The sequence below is a fragment of the Patella vulgata genome, chromosome 4 (assembly GCF_932274485.2).
Source record: "Patella vulgata chromosome 4, xgPatVulg1.2, whole genome shotgun sequence".
NCBI lineage: Eukaryota > Metazoa > Mollusca > Gastropoda > Patellidae > Patella > Patella vulgata.
The window spans coordinates 86,182,769-86,205,843 of record NC_065882.2 but is presented as its reverse complement, the minus strand read 5'-3'; the positions used below and the strand labels follow the sequence as shown (position 1 = coordinate 86,205,843).

At 35.9% G+C, this 23,075-nt stretch overlaps 1 protein-coding gene across 2 annotated transcripts in view; it reads right to left on the bottom strand.

Annotated features, from left to right (window-relative positions):
* Positions 1–14,003: 14,003 nt before the first annotated feature.
* LOC126817243 (zinc finger protein 608) overlaps positions 14,004–23,075 on the bottom strand; it is a 32,226-nt gene continuing 23,154 nt past the window's right edge. The window contains exon 6 of one of the 2 annotated variants that reach the window (XM_050544050.2): positions 14,004–17,586. In XM_050544050.2, coding sequence (XP_050400007.1) covers positions 17,531–17,586 — 56 coding nt within the window. In that variant the 3' untranslated portion in view covers positions 14,004–17,530. Of the gene's footprint in view, positions 17,590–23,075 lie in introns of both variants that reach the window. The other variant, XM_050544049.2, reaches the window with a different exon arrangement.

Sequence of the window (23,075 nt, the reverse complement as noted above, 5' to 3'; positions counted from 1 at the left end):
TCGTCCCATCTGAACGACTAGACAGCTGTCCTTGTCAGGCCCTCCGTCCTGCACCACTGACAAGGGATCGTACTCACTTAGCCACCGTGGCTCCTTATCTAAACGGACAAGAAATTATACATTTATTCATGAACATGCCGTGTGGGGATATTATCTTTAACTGTTATTGATTTCTAGTGAAATCAAAGAAACAGTGTCAATAGTTATACTGTGTACACCATACTTAACAGGAATAGAAAGATTCTCAACAAGTTAAAATATTGATGTAGAACAAAACGTAGATATATTAAATTTGTTTAGGAGTTTTTATATATTAATTATTCTTGTTTCAGTCTTCTTATAACCATATGTTGGTTGGCTTGGTAGCTGCAGTCTATTATTTATGTATAACATTGTAAGCGAGCGAGAGAGAGAGGGAGAGAGAGAGAGAGAGAGAGAGAGAGAGAGAGTTTAACGTCCACTCGACACAAACTAGGTCATGGTTCAATTTTAATTCAATAATTTGTTTGTGCTAAGAGGTCTTTAGCAGTGGGAGGAAACCAGAGGACCCGGAGAAAACCCACAAGGTTGGACAAGCGACCCCACTCCTTGTCACGTACAACCGGGGAATCGAAACCACGCCAGTTGACTCAATGCCAGACCTAACGATTCGACAATCCAACCCCCATGTAAAATACAATAACTTTATATATAGTTAATACATTATATTATTGTTACTCTAGTTGTTTCTGTAACTATGGACGTTTGTATGCGCCCTGTTTATTACGCACGTGTACACATGATATTGTAATGTTTTGTATGGTATAACATAACAAAGGTAAATATATATTTAAACCGTGTATACCTATATATCAATAAGGTTGTTTTTTTCCAATTAATCGATCTCTTGTCCTTGATTACCTCTCTAGAGGCCTATGCGTATTCATATTTTATTGGTCGAGAATAATCTAAAAGATTAGAAAAGAAAAGGGTGGTAATAACATTCTCACGAGACTAATTCTATTATTTATCTAAGATATAATAAGGTGATTTATGACAGGTAAATTGTCTTGCACATCGTAAACCTGTCAGGTCACCAAGGTTACCTTGCCCCTTCCCGTAATGACCATCATCTACCGTCCCCATACACATCCCTATTACCGCTAACCGAGTCTTGGTTCCCTGGGGGTTAAGTCAAGCGTGAATCTCAGCGATCTTTTGTTATGCTGGTTTTAAGCCTGTTCAAATCGAACTAAAGCTTTTATAAAGAGTCCACTGTTGTTTGATAGACGGTTTTATATGGGGATTTTACACCATCTTTATACTGGAGGTATATTGACCAAATCATCCATTGTAAATCACCATTCTTAAAATAATAAATTGAACATTCATTCATGGACCATATTATGGGATCATTGATTGAATCGATTAATTATAATTAGTGATTAATGGTTTGGTAAAATAAAAACACGGATATAATTTGCTAGAAAATTCTAACCGAAATCAATAGATTGGAGTCCTGCGTGTTTCCACGTCAGAGTCATTGAAAGAATTCACCAATGTTGTGTTCGTATACTATAGAAATAAAATCAATCTAAACAGTTCTTTTCTATTTTCGGTGTGTATTTTGCAATTTGTTATAAAATGAATTTCTTCTCTACCTCCTGGCGTATAATACACAAATTCTCCTTTACGTCTAATTTTAGATATTTCCATCCTTTTCCTTTGTTATTGCTTTTCTGTGTTTTCGATCTCTTTACTGCATAAAAAACCTTACAAGGTTATTTGCATATACAAAACAAAAATAATAGAAATATACATAAAACAAACAAAGGATACATACATGGACATAATTATACAAAGATACACAACTTTACAAAGACATGACACAAATTGTATACAAAAACTCCTAAACATTTTAAAATTTCTATATTTTTATTCATCATCAGTATTTTAAATTGTTGTAAATCATTCAGTTTATAAAAATTTGGTTCACGAAATAGAATTAATCTGAACAGTTCTTTTTCTTTTTTCGGCGTGTCTTTTGCAATTTGTTATCAAATAAATTTAGTCTTCTACCTCATGGCATATAGCACACAAACGATACTTATCGTCTAATTTTAAATTTTCAATTTAGGTGTCCTATCCTTCGATTTGTTACTGCTGTTCCTGTGTTTTCGATTTTTCATCACGATAAAATATTATAATACGATTTTAAGTTCTTATTTGATTTTATATATTCATAATTTTGAATTAAAGTATGAAAGTGAATAACGCTGTTAGTTACAGGGACGATATTCTCGTGGTTAGCAGATGTTTTTGTTTCATTTTCCCATGTGTTTTTCCACGTTGTTTTGTATTGTTTTCTTTGTTTTTCCTTATTTTTTTTAAAAAAAATATTTTCTGTTTTTCATTAAGATTTTTATTTGGCTATTGTCCGTGGTGATACCGTTGAGATTTATTTTGAACAATTTGATGTAAGACGAGTGAGTTTTAACGGACTAGAGGTGACATGATGTATCACCATTGTACTGATGAGTCATCGTGAACCTAATAACTTTCAACAACTGTTTGTTATTGTTGACAGATGATGAACCACTCAACTCACGGGGAAATATCACCCAGCTTAAACTTAAATTACATTCACGTATTGTCGACACAGGTAATATTTAAATTATATCCACGTATTGTCGACACAGGTAATAAATGAAATGGGGTGTGACGTCCACTCGACACAAACCAGGTCATTTCGGGACTAACACGTGACTCCAATTTTGTTTCAATAATTCGCTTGCGCGTAGGGGTCTTTAGCAGTAGGAGAAAATCGGAGGACCAGGAGAAAACCCACGAGGTTGGACAGGCGATCCTACTCATTGTCACGTACAACCGGGGAATTCAAACCACGCCAGTTAACTCAATGACAGACCTTATGATACAGCGCGCACATGCTAATCATTCGGTTGCCCGAACACCGGCGCTACAGTCTACTATTATTTCCAATTCCGGCTGTCTAGGGTTCCGTTACGTGCATGTCAATCTGTAAACAGGACCTCGGTGTTTCGTCCCATCCGTAAAAGTAATTGTGTAATTTAGAATCAGCGAAGCGTGGTGTATACATTATAACAGCGGGTGACGCCCGAGAAAGAGCAGACATCTAGATTATGATTTCACGTATAGCAGAATGAAGTAAACATTGTTCATTTTTTAAAATTTATTTATAATATACAGGATGTTATTTATCTGTAAACATCCGCCATAATACAAGGATCAGAGAGAGCGAGAGAGAGAGAGGGGGGGGGGAGAGAGCGGGGGGGGGGGGGTAATTTAACGTCCAATTGACACAAACTAGGTCATTTCGGGACTAAAATATGGTTCAATTTTATTTCAAAAATTCGCTCTTAAAAAAAAACACTGGCTCTAAAAAAAATCACCGACTCTTTAAAAATACTGACCCTTAAAAATTAAAAGAAAAAACTGACTCTTAAAAAACGACGGCTTATAAAACATTACATTAAAGATGTTTTTACATGAATTATAGACAATGCAATGTCTTCATTCTCTATGACTTTCGTTACATATAAAAAAAACAAAACAAAAAAAACATTGGCTCTTAAAAAAAACAACCCACCAAATCATTAATAAATAAAACTGTCATAGATCGTCTTTTAACTTGTGATATAATCTTTATCGACATAGATTGTCAGATAAAATGGCTATACGATGAGAAATCTCTGTATGGTGTTTGAAGAGACTTCACAAGAAATCTGTTTGGCGTAGATATTAAATTCCCTCTAGCTAAAACGAAATTGCTTTGAGTGCGTTTAGTTGAGATAATTGGAGATTAATATTTTTTTTTTTAGAGTGGTTACATACTTAAAACATCTGTCATGGTTGGAACGGATAACCAGCTCTGGGTGTATAAATAAATGATTTGTGAAATTGTAAAATTATTTAACATATGTGTATATTTTAATCTTCCTGAACTCGTACAAATAGAACAAAGAAACTTTATTGCACACGAAACACGATGTTAAAGGTTACTAGGATACAAGCAATACGGCGAAGTCGGGTCCTTTTTTGAGGTAGTTGGGATGGCAAGTGTTAAATGATAAGACCAGCTCAATTATTCGTCATAGTTCACGAGATGTAAACAGGGCTAGCGCTAATCCCAACCCTAATCCTAACCTTGGACCTAGCCCCAATCTCACCAACAATCACGTGTCCTAACCTTATTTACATCTCAACGACCTTGACAAAAATTGAGCTGGCCTTAACAAATAGATTTAACCGGTTGGAAGGGTGGGTGCAGGAATTGGGGTCTAGACACTAATCCTCTTCTTGTTATAATATCTTTGGTTAAGGGGTTATTTAAAAAGACAGTAAGGTTACAATAAGGGTACTTTCATCGTTTTCAAGCAAGAACACCAGGTCAGCCTTATTGAAACGTTGCAGTTATTAAACCTAGTGAATATTATCCATAAAGTTGTATTGTGTGCTGTCATCACGCCTTCTTGGGAGTAACGTCACAATTTCAAGATGGCTGGGATGACGTCATCTTCAATTCCTGATTCGTAATACCCCTGTACTTGGTTTTACTACTTTCGTTTTTAACTTCGACTGCCGACTTTTGCAATCGTTTTTTTTTTTGTTTTTTTTTTATCGCAACGGTGTTTTAATCTAGGGAAGTGAAATTTTAAAATGTTAAGACAGCAGCTCATCAGTTATAATGAAATCAACACCTTTTTATACGCAAGTCAAATAGTCTGTATCCTGCCAAGTAGTTAGTTATAGAAAAGAATCAATTCTATTCACAGAATTGTCGGGAAGTTTTACAAATATTTGTTTTGAGTTGTTTGACAGACAGTTTTTGTTGTTTATTATATTGTTGAATATACAAATAAGATTTCATCTTAAAAAATAAAACTTCACGTTTTTTAAATCAACTCTTCTCATTTAGACTATCTTTCTGGGCCAAGGTGGATCAGTGATTCAGGTGCTTGCGCACTAACCAGGATGTCCCGATCCCTCTTTTGGAAATGAAATGGGGTTTAACGTCCTACTGTACAGCTCCGACTGGGCTAATGAAGACGGGCATACGCCATACAGTGTGCTATGCGGGACATTTTGACCGGGCAGTGGCACTACTGCCTACGTTTATATCGAATTACAACTGCCAAGGGATCTTTTACGCGCACCTCAATGTGTACAAGAGACCTCGGTTTTCCATACCATCCGAACGACTAGACAGCTGTCTTTGTCAGGCCTTCCGTCCTGCACCACTAACAAGCGGAAAACACGCCGGAAAATCCCGATGAGCTTTCTCGACCAATACCGGGATCGAACCCGTTTTACTTAGCCACCGTGGTTTTCTTGATGCATCATGTCATCATTATTATAAAATGTTTTATATCCAACAGAGTTTCGTCTTTTTCTTCCTTTTCTTTGTGTGTGATGTTAGCCTTTTTATAATAATACAATGGACGACGAGTTTTAACTTCTGTTTTATGTTTATTTCAGCAACGCGATAAAAAATGTCTGGAATGTTGAATGCCTTGAGAGAATCTGTGATGTAATCTATGATCTAACTGTATCTGTTTTAATTTGGGGTTTTTGGGTGATTTCAGAAAAACGATAAAATAAAACAAATATACAAGGAACGATGTAATGTTAAGTCGTTTGGTTTTGTGGTAATTTCAGTAACACGATAGAAAATGTCAGGAATGTTGAATGTTTTTAACTAGCTGGGAATACAGATGAACAACAAATGTTAAAAAGACAACATGTTGCGTCTCAATTACTGCACCAGGCCACAAACAAACTGCTTTAACAAACCTGAAATGTGATCTACCTACCTCTTAAATATAAACGTCTCGGAACACAGCGATGGGTTTACATTTAAATATATAAAGTCGCGATACGCCATCTGCATTTTTGGCTAAAATAACAAATTTCTCATAGCTTAATTAACGGTGGTATGTACTTAGATTGATTGTTGAAGATTTAATTAAGAAAACAAAATCGAAATACTAACACTAGATAATGGCCCGGCTTGAATTCAATTGAATTTTTAAACAGGACTACCAATAAATTTTCGCGAAGCAACATTGCTTGACAAAATTGCAATTCCACATACGGTACATTTGTATCATCGTATATAATAAACGGAATTGAACCATTTCTAGACTGGTCTTCCCGTTAGAGATTCATCTTCCAAAATATTCTAGTTCGCGAGTGATTCCTGTAGTGCTCAAATGACGCTTCGGTATGTTATACCAAATCATGATGCTAGCCAACCTGAAGATCGCGGGTTCGATCCCGATGTTGGCCGAGAAAGATCATCGGTATTTTCCGGCGTGGTTTACCCTTGTCAGTGATGCAGGACGGAGGGCCTGAACAGATGTCTAGTCGTTCTGATAGTACGAAAAACCGAGTTCCCGTGTATACATTGGCGTGAACGTAAAAGGTTTCTTGACAGTTGGAATTCTTTATGAGAGTAGGTCATAGTGCCGCTACCCGGGCACAGTAGGACGTTAAACCCCATTTCATTTCATTTCATTTTATTATTCCGTTTGGTGCAGAATGGCAAACGCGTGTGCGTTGTATCATAAGGTCTGCCATTGGCCTGGTTTCGATTCCCCGGTTGTACGTGACAAGGATTAGGGTCGCTTGTCTAACCTCGTGGGGTTTCCCCGGGTCCTACGGTATTCTCCCACTGCTAAAGACCTCAACGCGCAAGCGAATTATTGAAATAAAATTGAACCATGTGTTAGTCCCGAAATGACCTACGGACGTTAACCCCCCCCCCCCTCTCTCTCTCTCTCTCTCTCTCTCTCTCCGGTTGGTGCAGGATAACTTGTATGTTCAACCAAATCTTATTTCATTTCACATTCAGGCACAAAGCCCCCTTTATATCTTCACCAGCAAATTATAAACATATCGTATTTCACCACATGTGTAGCTTGTGTTCTTTTTGTTAGCTTTGTCAAATATCGTTTTAAAATGTTTTTAAATGGAACAAAAACACTGTAATTTTGTGAAAACGTGGAAATATATCGACTGTTTGTTCTTGAGTCAGGTTATTGTTTTTCCTTCTCTCTCTCTCTCAATAAAGAAACAAGAAAATTCTCTGTGTGTGAATTTATCACCTCTTCGTGTTGATTTTGTGCGTTTGGTTTTTGAGTTTGTTATCAGCACGTCTGAGGTTTATGCACGATCTCTGCTGTGATTTTTACCATCTGCAACTAAGAGAAATATTTCAGACCAAATGCCAAAACCAGACTTCTAACTTCCTTGACTTCAATTTACTTTGAAAACATCAATCAAAATGTGAACCGAGGTCTGTAAAATGTTTCTTCAGTCTGTGAGAATATCTTGTTAAAACACCATTGATATGCACTCAGTGGCGTAGCAGGTTTGGGAGGGGCGGTAGGGTTGGGGTGTAAAAACATCGTTGATATACAATTAGTGGCATGGCATGTTTGAGCAGGGGAGGTAGGGGTGGGGTGTAAAAACATCGTTGATATACAATTAGTGGCGTAGCAGGTTGGGGAGGGGAGTAGGGGTGGGGTTTAAAAAACCTATTGATATACACTAAGTGGCGTAGCAGGTTGAGGAGGGGCCGTCGCGGTTTCGGGGAGAGGCGCTGGTGTTAAAACTGTATTGTTACAGACTTAGTGGCGTAGCAGGTTTAAGTTGGGGGGGGGGGGAGTCGGGGGCAGTAGGGGTAGGGTACTAAAACACTATTGATACGCACTTGTGGCGTTGCCTTGTTGAGGAGGGGGTAGGGGTTGGGTGTTAAAACTGCCTAAAGGGACGGAGGGCGGTCATTTCCGGGCGTAGATTTTCTTTCAGGTTCTGGCCAATAGAACCCGTTAATTAATGAATATGCCCTCCCTCTTTTTTTTTTAGATTATTATTTCTGTGCGAATATAAATTTTTGGTTGTTTTAACATTTATTCGGAACCATTATTAAATATCCATAAAGTTGTGTTTGTGCTTTATTATGCGATGTACCAAATTTAGTAAATTACACTGGAATTGTATATGCCCCAGGGCGTTGAGAACCCTTGCTTCCCCCTGTACGCTCTCGCACTCAAACACAGCATGAACACTTTGATTGGTTGAAATTAGAGATAAAATACGACGAAGGATAAGATAATTTGTTTTGGACTGAAAACCCCCTCGTTAACAAAGTTTTCTTTTAGATAAAATAAACTTCCTTGCATTAATTTACCATATCAAATTATAAATCCACATTTCCTTTTCCAGTTATTTTATTTGCATTAGAACCTATCTGTGATGATAAAAAACACATATACCTCGAAGCAGTAAAATGCCCCTCCACCCACTCCCCACCCCCCTTCCGATCCCACCCCTATTAGACCAAGTATAAGGTAAACAAAAATAAATAAATAACAAAAGCAACAACTTTCATTAATATGACCCGAATATGACACGAACTTTATGTCAACTTGAATAAAACTGCTTTTTCCAGCGAGATAACGATTGGTGAACAACTATATAGGCAATACGATCTGTGTTCTACTCTATCTTCTACCGTGGTGCTCAGCGTTATTTTATGCATTGTATTACGTATTTTGTTGACATTGATTATGAGATGGGATTTTGGATGGCGCCCTAGATTTGGAACCATCTCTACTAGTCACAGTTTCTACATCCTCTCATTGCTAATCCACCATGACTTCTAGTGAAATACGAATATTTAACTTTTTATTTTCACTGAAACAATTCAACACATGAACTCGCTTTGATACACTGTCTTTGTTTAAACTGTAAAAACCCATGTCTTTAACTACTCGCCCCCCGTCTGAGCTGTTCATCCAACTTAACAATGCTTGTTTTTATTGAAAAGTCGAGTTGCAGATGTAGAAGCCAACGGTTCGACAAAGAACCGACATTTGTTCGTTTTCTAAATCAAATAATCCGGAGTGAAAAAGCACCCCCAATGGCGGCACGTATCCAGAATTTAATTATTCAATTTTATCTGTGTTACTGAATACTTTTTGATTTTTATGTTTTAGTAACGCAGGTACACGAGATGTAAGAAACGAGACAGTATATTTAGACAGGTAGGATGTTTTATAGAACAGGTGCCCGCAGGTTTAGTTTTATTACGCTTATTTCATGTGATATAGCGCCCATTACTTTATTACATGTCTAATTAAGGATGCATTATGTAAGAGCTAAAGATGCATATTACAGGGGTTTTTTTTGGCTTCCACTGTTATGTAAATTATTATTTAGACAATTATTCATATGACAAGCCTATAATCAACTCTCTCGGCCAACGGATGGCGCAGATGTAAACGAATTGAAATAATATCGCCATTTAATAATTTAAATGAAAAATGGAGAAGCAAAACTGAGTCTCGATTTTTTACAAGTTAAGTTGCTACAATAAAAGACAATCTTTTCCACATCTTGTCAAAACTTCAAACAATGATTACCTTGCTTGGAATAAAATAATTTGAATGAAACTTTCAACATATTAGTTTTGAATTATCTGTTTTGTAATTTGTATAGCAAGAATGGCCAGCTTGTTATCTATATCTTAAATAATACACCCTTAATAAAATATATCATTTGTTGCATATCTTAAAGGGACAATAACACTCTTGCTGACTTGACAACTCCAGAAAATAAAAAATAGCCTTATTCTAAGTACTAGATGTGTTAGTGTCCTACCTGTTGTGTAAATTATCCATTAAATCCTATTTTACTTGTCCAGAGAGTTCAAAAATATTTTTAAATCCAAGTCCCATTTGAAAAGCTTTACGTTAGGGTTTTCAAATCATTTTGTTGAATTTTTCCAATTTTTTAAATCAGGTGTGTTTTATCATCAATTAATTGGAATATTGTAAAATAGTACAATTTGTTGACCAGAATAAAGATTAGGACATATTATTCAGTTACAACAAGAGTGGTATTGAGCCTTTAACATACTCGCTTATGACAAGGTCCTTTGTCTTTGAAAGAGATTATCCCCCGTCCTTTCTGTTTTTCGACAGCATATATAATCCCATGACATAAACCATTTTACACACGTCTCAAATACAGTCCAGATTGAAGGAAAATCCAGCCACACAGGAAATGAAATGGGTTTAACGTCCTAACACAGAGAGAGAGAGAGAGGGGGGGGGGTGACGTCCACTCGACACAAACTAGGTAATTTCGGAAATAACATATGGTTCAATGTTATTTCAATACTTCGCTTGCGCGTACGGGTTTTTAGCAGGGGAGGAAACCGGAGGACCCGGAGAAAACCCACGAGGTTGGACAGTCGACCCTACTCCTTGTCACGTACAACCATGGAAACGAAACCCCATCCGTTGACTCAATGACAGACCTTATGATTCAACGCGCACGCGATAATCATTTGGCCATCCAAAGACGGGATACGCCATATGTGTCCGAAAAATGCAAATGGCGATGAGCGATTTTAAAGATTGGCTATGGTCCAAATAGTGTGTAATATAAGTATTACATTATATACGGGTGTTAATTACGTGATATGTCATGGTAAAGATTGTGTTGTATATCAGTTATATCATTATTTACCAGGTAATATCTATATATAAACACATGCTCATTAAATAATATATACACCATACGTCATCCAGAGTTCATAAAGCATTCTCAGACTTAAAGATACATTAGTTAAGAGTTTAATAACGAGTTGGTCATTCTTGTTATATAATAATTCAAAAATAGATGATAAAAAAAGAAAATATTGAAAATTTCATTCAAATTACTTCATTCTCAGCCAAGTTATCATTGTTTGTAGTTTTGACAAGATGTGTGCACAGTGGTAACCAGGGCACTGTTAAAATCGGGACTTAGTCCAGCTTTCCCATTTTTAAATTAAATTTTTAAATGGCGAACCGTTTTAATCTAGTTAAAATCTCGAGTATCCGAGGCCATCGAGAGTCGATTATGGTCTTGTTTTGTTAATAAATGTCTAATTAATAGTTTATATAACATTTCAGGCCTAAAGAAATACCTGCAATAGGCAGATTTAACTCTTGCGTAATGTATGTTTAAGTTAAGAATTTACTCAAAATTGTTCGCCTTATTTTAACTAAAATATAGCCCTTTATAAAACTTTTGTTGTTTTAATGTATCAAATACATGAATAGGAAACTATGTGCAAAGTTTTGTTTCTGGATCAAAAATATTTCTCATAAACAGCGATTGAAAGATTGGTAAATTCTTAACTTGAGTCTGAGAATGTTTTGTGAACTCGGCTGGTTTGATGTACATTTAATCATCATTATAAATTTACCATATCATCAATATATCTGAGTTGTTCTGAGTTGAGCCATTTTAACATATGGGCACGCTGGGTGGTTACACTGGGGCACCATCTTTGTTGTACAGCATATTTTGTTTTATTGTTTAAAAACTGATTCTGTTTGAAGAACCAATACAATAACTATTATGTTTAATTTTATCCACCATCTATATTTGTATTCCAATCCGATTAAAACACAGATCCTATTTCGTTTCGTTTTTTATAGTTCAACATTACTACACAAGGATCTGAAAGAGTTGTTATATAACCCACGTTCTGGTTGATGTGACGCCATAGGGTCAAAAGGCTCTCGTATAACCTATGACGCGACCTTCCACTATAACTTGTCAGATCTTCATGTAGTGCAGGCCATCGAAAGTATAAAAAAAACGAAACGAAATATAGATCTTCATGTTAATCAGATTGGTTTGTATTCCTGTATGTGATTGTGTAGGTTGGGACCCTAGGGCTGGGCTTCCAACACGATATTTATATTTACAACAGACTCTGGAAGTTCCCAGCATGAGTTCACCTTGTCAGTAGAGGAGGGCGGAGATAGGCCTACTTGTAAGGAACGGTGTCTAGTCCTTCAGGTGGGACAAAAAAACGAGATCCACTGTAAAAGTTGGAATTCGATGGTGGCGTACATAGAAACCCCACTGTTCGGGACAATTGTCCGTTTAAAAGTCATAGCATATTACATGACGAATGCCTGTTTTTCCGTGTCCTCAGGTTTCCTCCCACTGCTAACGACGCTCACGCGCAAGCGAATTGTTGAAAAAAATTGAACAATATGTTAGTCCCGAAATGACCTAGTAGGTGTCGAGTAATTGTTAAACCCTCTCTCGTGTATTAGTCAAGTGGATGTTGACCTCCCCGTGAGAATAATACCCGTGAAGTTATTTGTATGTATACAAGTGACGAGTGGTGTTTTGGTTTATTTGATCTTGATGAAGATGTTTCCCTGGTATAATGAATGTATGACTTGTTTGTTAAGTTGAAGTCATTAACGGATGGCCATGACTCAGTGCAGAGAGTTGTAAACATCACATATCGTACTATATTACACCATCATCTGACCACATCGTTTCTATGGGTACCAATCAAAGTCAGGGTTTAGGATGGAGGATTTGATCATCAAATCTGATCTAGAAGGTAGGTGGGTGGGTTAGACGACTTATACATCACCCCCCCCCCCAAAATATGGCATTGTCATACTTTACTATATAGAGGTCACCGTTTCTTTCATCACACGATGTTTGGATGAGATGGGGTTTAACATCCACTCGACACATTTTATTTCAATAACTTGCTTAGGCGTACGGGCCTTTAGCAGTGGGGTGAAAACCCACAAGGTTGGACAGGCGACCCTACCCCTTGTCACTTACAAGCGGGGAATCAAAACCATGTCACTTGACTCAATGACCTTATGATCTAACTCACACCCAGGACCCCTTGGATGAGATGGAAACCAAAGTCTTGTGACCTGTATGTAAAAGAACCCATGACAGAAATGAAATGAAATGGGGTTTAACGACCGTCCTACTGTTTTGCTCCGAACTGGGCTAATGAAGACGGGCATACGCCATACAGTGTGCTATGAGGGAAATTTTGCCCGGAAGCGGAACTACGGCCTACTCTTAATTCGAATTCCAACTGAATCCTTGACAGACGAAACACGATGAAGAGTATGCTGCCCATGGCCCGTATTCATTAGTCCAGATGGATCAGAAAAGTAGGACGTAAACTCCTGTTTCATTCCTTTCTTCACTATTATTATTATCAGCCCCACGGAGATTAAACCTAGTATTTTGGGATTAAGCTTAACACATCCCGACGATTCTCCGAGTTCCATGCAGGAGCCATGATGGCTCAGCGAGTAAGATGCTGGCTCGTTAAAGATGTTAGCTGAGAAAATTCCCCCTTTTCTGTGGTACAGGACGTAGGGCTTGGCCAGGATCGTGTCTAGTCGTTTGGATGGGACAAGAAACCAATTTTCTGTCTACACATTGGCGTGCACATAAAAGAACCCTTGACAGTTGGAATTCGATATAAGAGTAGGCTGTAGCGCTGCTGTTCGGGCAAAATTTCCCTCATAGCACACTGTATGGCATATGCCTGACTTCATTAGCCCAGTCAGAGCAGAATAAGGTGAGTCTAGCCTCTATTTCAAGATTAACTTCAGCCATAGGGCTATGCGTTGTCATGTGCAAGTGTTGGATCAACATCACGCCACTTGCCTCAGTGACAGACCTTATGAACTTAAGTGCTTGTGTTAGACCATACATCCCCCCCAACCCCTATGTCAGGCTACACATTTCGAAATGAAATGAAGTGGGGTTTAATGTCCTACTCCAACTGGGCTAATGAAGACTGGCATACACCGTACAGTGTGCTATGAGGGCAATTTTGTCCGGGCAGCGGCACTACAGCCTACTATTACATCGAATTGCAAATGCCAAGAGATCTTTTACATGCATGCCAATGTATACATTGGACCTCGGCATGACTAGACAGCTGTCCTCATCAGGCCCTCACTCTTGCTCCACACCACTGGCAAGGGGAAACCACGTCGGAAAATCTGGATTAACTTTCTCGGCCAATGCAGGGATCATACACAATACCTGCAGGCTAGCGAGCCAGCGTCTTACCCACATAGCCACTGTGGGTCCCACTTTTGTTTATCGAAAAAATAAGTCAAAATACAAAAACATGATGTAATAAATGTATTATTTTATTATAACATAGGAGCTTGAAGTATATAACTAAGCTATAACTTCAATCATGACTATATCTTTTATACCTGGTGAAAGTTATATTCCTGGTTACCACGGTAACTCATCATTCATACATACACAACACTATTTACACGTTTTCTTCTATCTCACTTTCACATCATAGAAAAAAAAACCACAACAATTAAAACATTGTTCCTTGTCCAATAGTAAATTATAAAACATCGACATCGCTCATTCTCTCCAATCAAATCATCTCTTATATAAAACAAAATCATTATATATATATATATATTTACATAGTATACACATATATACATGTACATACAACACACTGGGCACCAACTCATAAACATTTCAAAATCATTTTATCATACTGTATTTTCATTGGCTGACAAGAGATTAAACATGCGCTATGATTTGAACTCTGAGCCAATGAAATCACAGAATCCCCCAAAAAATATTTCCGTTTAATTCTCATTGAATAAAAACCTAGGAGACTCATTCACAAAAACTTTAAGTTTCTTTAAGAATACTGCAATTTTATTGGACCAAAACAAGAATTTTAAACTCTAATCCAACCAATGAATTCATAGTATCCTTGACTGAAATGAACTGAAATCGGGTTTAAATTTCTACTTTTCGGATCCAACTGGGCTAATGAAGATGGGCATACGCCATACACTGTGCTATCAGGAAAAATTGTCCCGAACAGCAGTGCTACGACCTACTCTTATATCAAATCCCAACTAACAAGGGATCTTTTACGTGCATGCCAATGTGCACACAGGAACTCAGTTTTTTTACCCCATCCGGTTGACTATACAAGTATCCTTAACCCATTAGCAGTTGGACTGTCTGAAACTAGTGCTTGTTAGCCCCTACGGTACTCCTAAGAACATGTATACAGTCCTACAATATGGAGAATCGTTTGGGGTGGTCTAGAGAGCAGTAGTTTATTGCTTGTTAGACCATACAGTGCTCCTAAGAACATGTACACAGTCCTACAATACAAAGAACAGTTTGAGGTGGTCTAGAGAGCAGTAGTTTATAGACAGTTTCAATCTATCAAGAGATATACTGAAATTAATATATCACTTTTCTCTAATGCTCTTCAAGGACAAGAAGTCTTCAATATTTACACGTACCAAGAATTAATGGGTTATATATCAATCCGTCCCAAGTTTTTGTGAATAATTCCCCCAAAAGATATTCAAGAAAATACAGAAAAATTCTGGGCCTATATTCAACAATTCCAATAAACAATATGAATTGAAACATTAGAACTTATCATCCTATAAATAAACTAAATCGACCGAGAGAGTTATTCCCCCTTTTAACTGAAATATACTAACGATTAATTATCTAACGAACAATTAATTATCTAATTACTGCTGCCAATAGATTTACATCATTTACAAATATAATTACACACTGGGAATCATTCTTACACTTTACCATGGATTTTTATATATGTATTCACTTTCACATTAAAATTATTATACATTCAGGAAGGGGGGTGGGGTGGGGTATACTGGACTTAGGGTGTACTTATAGATGGGGGGGTTATACTGGACTTATAGATGGTGTGGTGGGGGGGATATACTGGACTTATAGATGGGAGTGATGGGGGGATATACTGGACTTATAGATGGGGGTGGTGAGGGGATATACTGGTCTTAGGGTGTTCATATAGATATCGAGGGGCAGCATAAATTGTTATATGGGGTATTCATTCCTCATGATAGCCTATTTCCGGAGAAAACATAAATTTTTTTAAAGCACATGTATTTTTTGAGAATACTGAATAAAGGATATTGTTTAGGTTACTGTTTTTGGGGTTTTTGTTTTTTTACAGATCCTGGTGCAAGAATGATATCCTGATATGAGCCACTTAATTTGACATAAAGTAGTTTATTATTTAACAGGATATTTTTATTTGGGTTGTTTTTTTCCTCAAATCTGAATATGAACTCGCTGAAATTAGATTGTACTCTCATGTTCCTGAACTACAATGTATGTCTTGTTGAGCAAGACAAAAAATATCCACAGCCAATATAAAAATGATTATACGGTCTGGAAGATAAAGGCTTTAAGTTCAGCACAAAAGGTCAATGCTACATAAAAGTTCTTAAATAATCCTGGCTCAGGTGTGAATCAATAATGACTTGATATTTCAGACTCAAGGTGTGAAGTTGCTATTGTTAATGTTCTATACAAAAAGCGTCTTGACGATCTAGACACAAGAGGTAATACGTGACTATAACGAAGTTTATTTAAGAAGGATTTCTCCTATTTATTTACGTTTTCAGTAAAAACGAGAGATTGCTCTTAGGCATGTTGGCATGTTGAGAAAGAAGGTTGTTGGGGAAAAAAAAAAAAAAAAAAAAGAATCCTATCGTAAAGCTTTAATCAGCATACTACCGAGACCAGAAAATATCCTCGAAACAAATTTTTCCTTTCTGCCAATAGCAATCTGACCTGAGAAGAAAAATGGCAGTAAAATGCCAAATGCCTGAATGGTTTTCGTATCCTGTGGTGGAATTGGTCGGGTAAAATTACCACGAGTCTTTTATTAGTTCTCCTCGCATTCCTCGTTTCATTAAAAAGTGAACGAGGCAGATGTTTGCCAGCAGAGGGAGCTGTGGGCAATATGTAACGCTATAACACACAAATCTCTTTCGTCTGTTTAAAATACATCCAAGCTCCGCGAGACGGCCACGTCAAAGACGAGCTTTAAACTTCTAAACCTCGTCAAATATCCCAATAATGCCAACCTCGCACAGAATCTAATTTGATTTTTTCTTGTCCTTCTTGAACATCGAATAAAGCAAGGGCTAAATCTTGCCACTTGTTCGTCCTAAATTCTCACCGATTAGTCAGCCAGAATGCACGTACTATTGTAGGCCTATTAATAGAATAACATAGCACCGAAATAATCCAGGCATATAATACATGAAAATAAATTTCACCGCAAACTAAAATGGCAAGTTTGCGCCAAAACGAATCACATAAGATAACACAAAATTAAAATATTTTAAATGTTATATTGCTTTTGTATAAAAAAAATTCAAAGCAATTGTTTTTCATTTGTACAAATAATATTCACATTTTCGTCACATATATTCTCGGATTGCTTTCACTCAAAAAACACAAGAAATACATGAAAAGTTTTCAATGAAAATAATACATCAAATCCTCTTGTTCGTTCGTTCGTTCAAATGTACACTATGAACAACACTCTGTTTACAAATTAAATAACTGAACCAAAATACTGAATGAGAGTTCAGCAATTTATCCATTTTAAAGTTTATATCACAATATTCTGTTTGAAGCACTGTATAAGCTGTTAATAATAATAATAATAATATATTAAGAACTAAAAGTATCCAGTTTCTCTCGTAATATATAATCCACACTTTCTGTCAGAAATACGTAATTATCGGAACACCAAATTCCACTTTCAACACAAATGAATGAATCTGTTGTCTGGTAAGATTATAATTTATTTGTTGCTGTAGTTGTGGGGGATACTAGGTGAGGCTTGAGGTGGAAGTAGAGCTGCTGAAAAAAACAAAAACAAAACGTTAATTTAATTGATCAACTAAAATTAACACAGAGAAAAAAAAACAAACAATGGTATGTTTTACAAATTCAGTAATCAACAGTAATTGTATTCCATAGTATTAACCGGTGTATTTAATAAAGAATAGAACAGTCTGTAGCTCAGTAATAAAACAATAATAATATTCCCCCTAGAAATGTAACCTGTGTACTAATATGTTAACTCTGTACAAAATCCAGTCCTCTAGGGGAATTCAACCATGAAATATTAAACCAAGCGACCAGTCCTCTAGGGGAATTCAATCACGAAATATAAATCCTTGTGGTCCCCCCCCCCACTCCCCTTCGACCAGTCCTCGAGGAATTTAATCCCACATGATAACTATTTACTATCAAGTGTTCAACACAACTTGTGTCTTGTTTTATCTTCTGACAAAACAGGTTAAAGATCAGCCACGTCAAAACATACAACAAGTTCCTTCATTTGTTTAACTAACACCTGTTGGTTTATAACTACATTGGTATATCAAAAGATATGAAATAGCCAGAGAGAGAGAAATGTGGTTCAACATCCACTCGATACAAACTAGGTCATTTTGGGACTAGCATGGTTCAATCTTATTTCAATAATTCGGTTGCGCGTAGGGATCTTTAGCAGTAGGGGGAAACCAGAGAACACAGAGAAAACCCACAAGGTTGGACAGGCGACCCTATTCTTTGTCACGTACAACCGGGGGAATCAAAACCCTGCCAGTTGACTCATTGAAAGACCTTATGATACAACGTGCACTCACTATCCATTCGGCCACCTAAACCCTCATACGAAATACCATTTCACATCTATAACTGTATCAAATATATGAAATAGGGTTTCACATCTATAACCCCCCCATATGAAATAGCATTTCACATCTATTTATTTTTGTTTATGAAGTCATTAAACAATATTTTATTTTTTAACAAGTCACAGATATATTTATATTTATATACTATATATGGATAAAATAATTTACACATACTATATATAGATACAATAACAAACATTGCTGCTGATGTCAAAATGCTTCCCGTTATTAAAACGAAACTCAAAACCACCTATTTACTCTTGCTTTTACATAATTCTATTTTTACACTTTATATATTACTGTTTTTATTTATATGTTGATTTCTATATTTCTATTTTTACACAAACTACATATTTTTAAAACCCCATCTATATTCTATATTGATATTGTGATTTTATCCATTGTGTTATGTTATTTTGTTTATTGTAAAGCGCATCTGAACATGTTTATCATAAAAGGAGCGCTATATAAATATATGTAATAATAATAATAATAAACATTCATCGGCAAGTTAGACGACTCGATATATTCAATTTACATATGTAACATACTACTTTTCTGCTCCCACTGGGCTAATGAAGACAGGGATACGCCACACAGATATGAAAGGGGTTTTAACGTCCTACTGTTGTACACCAATCTGAAACTGACTATAACCGTGGACCATCTGTTTGTTGATTATAAGAGTGGAGTAAAATAATCATGTATGAAAGGAGAGAGAGAGCGAGAGGGAAAGCAGGATCAATACAGACAAGTAATCAAACCCTTGTCATACAATCAGTCACACCAATAACAATACAACCATACAACTTAACAAAACCCTGTCCATAAAATACCTGGTCGGAAAATATCACAAGGAGCTAAAGTAGAACTGAGAGAGATTGATTTACAGATATTGGTGGCCTGAAAAATGTGAGAACTAGAAGGAGAATGATTTGTATTTCATTTAAAACTGTCTAAAGTACAAGGCCTAGAATATGGGGGAGAGATAGTATTAAATGTCTACTCCACACAAACTAGGCTATTTAGAGTCCAACATCTCAACTCAAAACATTCTTGTTTCAAAGCCCTTGGCCCTTATTCACGAAAACTTAAACTAAGATACAATCGAAATTTTAAGAAATACTGCAATTCGATTGGCTGACCAATATGCAAATTGGATATATGCAAATTGATTTTACTGGTCAGCCAATCGAATTGCAGTATTTCTTAAAATTTCAATTGTATCTTAGTTTAAGTTTTCGTGAATAAGGGCCCTGATCTGTAAATAATCAGTGGATATAACAACCAACAGCGTCTTAGGAACTGTTTTTCCAGTATAAAAACGTTTTATAAATGATATTATTATCTTTATTTCCTACAGTCACTCAGTAATAAACAAACGGTCGCTCAGTAACAAACAGTCGCTCAGTAACAAACAAACAGTCTCTCAGTAACAAACAAACAGTCACTCAGTAACAAACAAACAGTCGCTCAGTAACAAACAAATAGTCGCTCAGTAACAAACAAACAGTCGCTCAGTAATAAACAAACAGTCGCTCAGTAACAAACAAACAGTCGCTCAGTAACAAACAAATAGTCGCTCAGTAATAAACAAACAGTCGCTCAGTAACAAACAAATAGTCTCTCAGTAATAAACAGTTGCTCAGTAAACAATAATTGTATTCCCTAGAATTGTGACCTGTTTACTAATATGCTAACACCGAAGAAAATCTACGTAATAATCTAACTAGCCAAAAAACATGAAACTATTCCAGTATTCTGCCTTCAAACCAAAAATATCCTGCAGCTGATCAAATCAAATTTCATTTCTATATCCCCCACTCCCCTCTTTACATTTATGGGTACTAAACATTTGGACAAATGTATTTAAACGAATTTAGATTTGGGACCAAAATTTGTAGATTCCGACGTCCAGTAGGTATGATTCAATTACAGGGTTTATACTTGTTCGTTCTTAGCTCTATTAACGACTTGCCTCTAGCCGCTAGCAAATGACATTACGCTCGACTCTTAGTGAACGAAAGACGTTATTACGCTATACGCGAGACTGTATTAAACTTAATCAAATATGGATCATTCTCTCCTTGTTGAAGTATTGATTATCGCCAGACCTTCACGTTTATGTCTGGACAACCAGAAATTACAATCTATATTACCCTACAAGTTATAAAGCTTTCAATCTCGTGACAAGAAGAATATTTATGATCATATAGAAACCATATGTTGAGAAGGATTTCTACAGTTATTTACACACAACAATGTATCACATTTGATTTAAAACAGTTTTTATATTGTTATTTTTTTTAAACGTATCCTGTTTTAAATTTACAACACAATGCAATTTTATCTTTCACTTCATACAAATAATAACATTGTTTTTTTGTTTTTTTATTAACTTATTCAGTTTCATATGTACAGCAGTTTGCAATTATGTTCATACAATGCTTCCATCATGTATCTATTTTAGTGCAATCTGTACAAGTCAATCGATGGTGAAGAATGCGCGCTGTTTAGTAACCTGGGGTCTGTTTCACGAAATTTTAACTAAGATAAAATCCAGATTCTAGTAATTTGATTGGATAATATTAGATTGATTTTAGTGCTTAGCCAATCAAAATTGAAGTATCTACTAAAATTTGGATTTTATTTTAGTTAAGATTTCGACAAACAGGGCCCTGGCTATTTCGTACCTAGTTGATTCGTACTTCGAATAGATTCATACCTTTCCTATAAATGTTGTTGAAACAAAGATGAAACCTTACCGCATCATTAAATGATTTGAATTAGAATTAGAACATGCACATGATTTCATGTCACCTAGATTACTTTTGCAACTGAGTGAAAAGACATGATGCGACTACAATATGGCAGCTAATGAGTAAGTTGGGATTATTAACGATATTTGATATTTGAAAAACAAAACAAAACAAATACTGCTTCTTTGCCTTTTGTTCCTATTTAATCAGGTGTTGATTATTGAACCATTCTGAAGAGTGAGTTTGGGATTATTGATGATAATTGATGAGTGAGTCGGGATTATCGATGACATAAATAAACTAGGTACGAAACAGTCAGGTTACGAAACAGCCTGCACCCATGCTGAATATGTTGACAAATTTCAGTTCACCATATCTTTCTAAATACTGAATGGAATTGAACCATTTTCAGAATGATATTCCGTTCAACGATTATTTCAAATTTACCATGATCTGGAATGGTTCCGAGAACGGAATGCTTATTGTGGCTCCAAGGGAATGCTTATTGTGGCCGAGTGTAAACGCGGCCACTCAAAGACTTTTAAAGAGAAAATTAATCTTTCTGCAATCTGATTTTATTCTTTTACCCGTGAAATCAACCCAATGTAGATAAATGTCTATCAAATAACGATCACAAACTTTAAATATATGTATATTTTTTGTTTAATTTTTATTTTCCAAGAAATTGGATTGAAGTTCCAATTTCCCTGTTACTATTTAATTTCACATTTTATGTAGGCCCACATTTAGTTTATTTACTACTTTAAATTTAAAACTTTTAAAAAAACTTGTCCTTTTTTATTTGTTTCTGAGAAAATGGTTTAAAGTTTCGAAATCCCTGTTACTATTTTAATTTCACATTTTATTTGTATTTATGTATATTTAGTTTATTTCTCCCTATACAGTCTGTATCTGTCTGTTCATATATATATATATATATATACTATGTAGAGAGCGCGTAATAAATCGACTTTTATAGAATTGAAGCCCTATATAAAATCTTTGTAATGATAATAATGTTGAATAGAACGAAACTACACGCTGAGTTTTATCCGGTGATATACACAGAGACCGAGATCAATAAATCGTAAATTGGAATGTGAAGTGAGTTATGATATATATATATATATATATATATAGATGACCAGTGAAGCATGAACTATGATATAAACACATAACTCTCACTTAACTCTAACCCAATATTTCATACTTCACTGAACACAGTTTAAAGGGATAACAACAGATGAACAAATTCATAAAATATTTATATAGGATTAAGGATGGTTTTATTTATCAATTCAAGCAAAGTGTTGTATTCCACTTAATAAAATCTTTCATGCAGGATGCTGACATTGCAGACAATAAAAAAAATAATTAAAATGTTTGTAACAGTTGTTGAAAACCCAATCTGATTAAAACACAGATCTACGTTTCGTTTTTTTATACTTTCGATGGCCTACACTACATGAAGATCTGACAAGTTATAGTGATAGATCGCGCCAGGGGTCAAAAGACCGACTAATGACCCTATGACGTCATACATTTCATTAACCAATCAGCATTGATGTTACTAGTGGATTACCAACAGTTCCGTGAAAAACACGCCTAAAGCTCGCCGTAACAGATCGTTTCATTGGCTTATCCCCGACACAATTCAGAACACGAGTTAAATAACAACTCTTCCAGATCCAAGTGTAGTAAAGACAAGTAAAACGAAATTTTGAACTATAAAAACGAAACGAAATACATGTAGGATCTGTGTTTTAACCAGATTGTTGAATAAAATAAGGTTTCTGATTATTACATATACCTAAAAGATAGAAGTGAGTTATTGTCACGTCAATATGCTACTTCAATTATTTGATACTGATAAATGGTCATT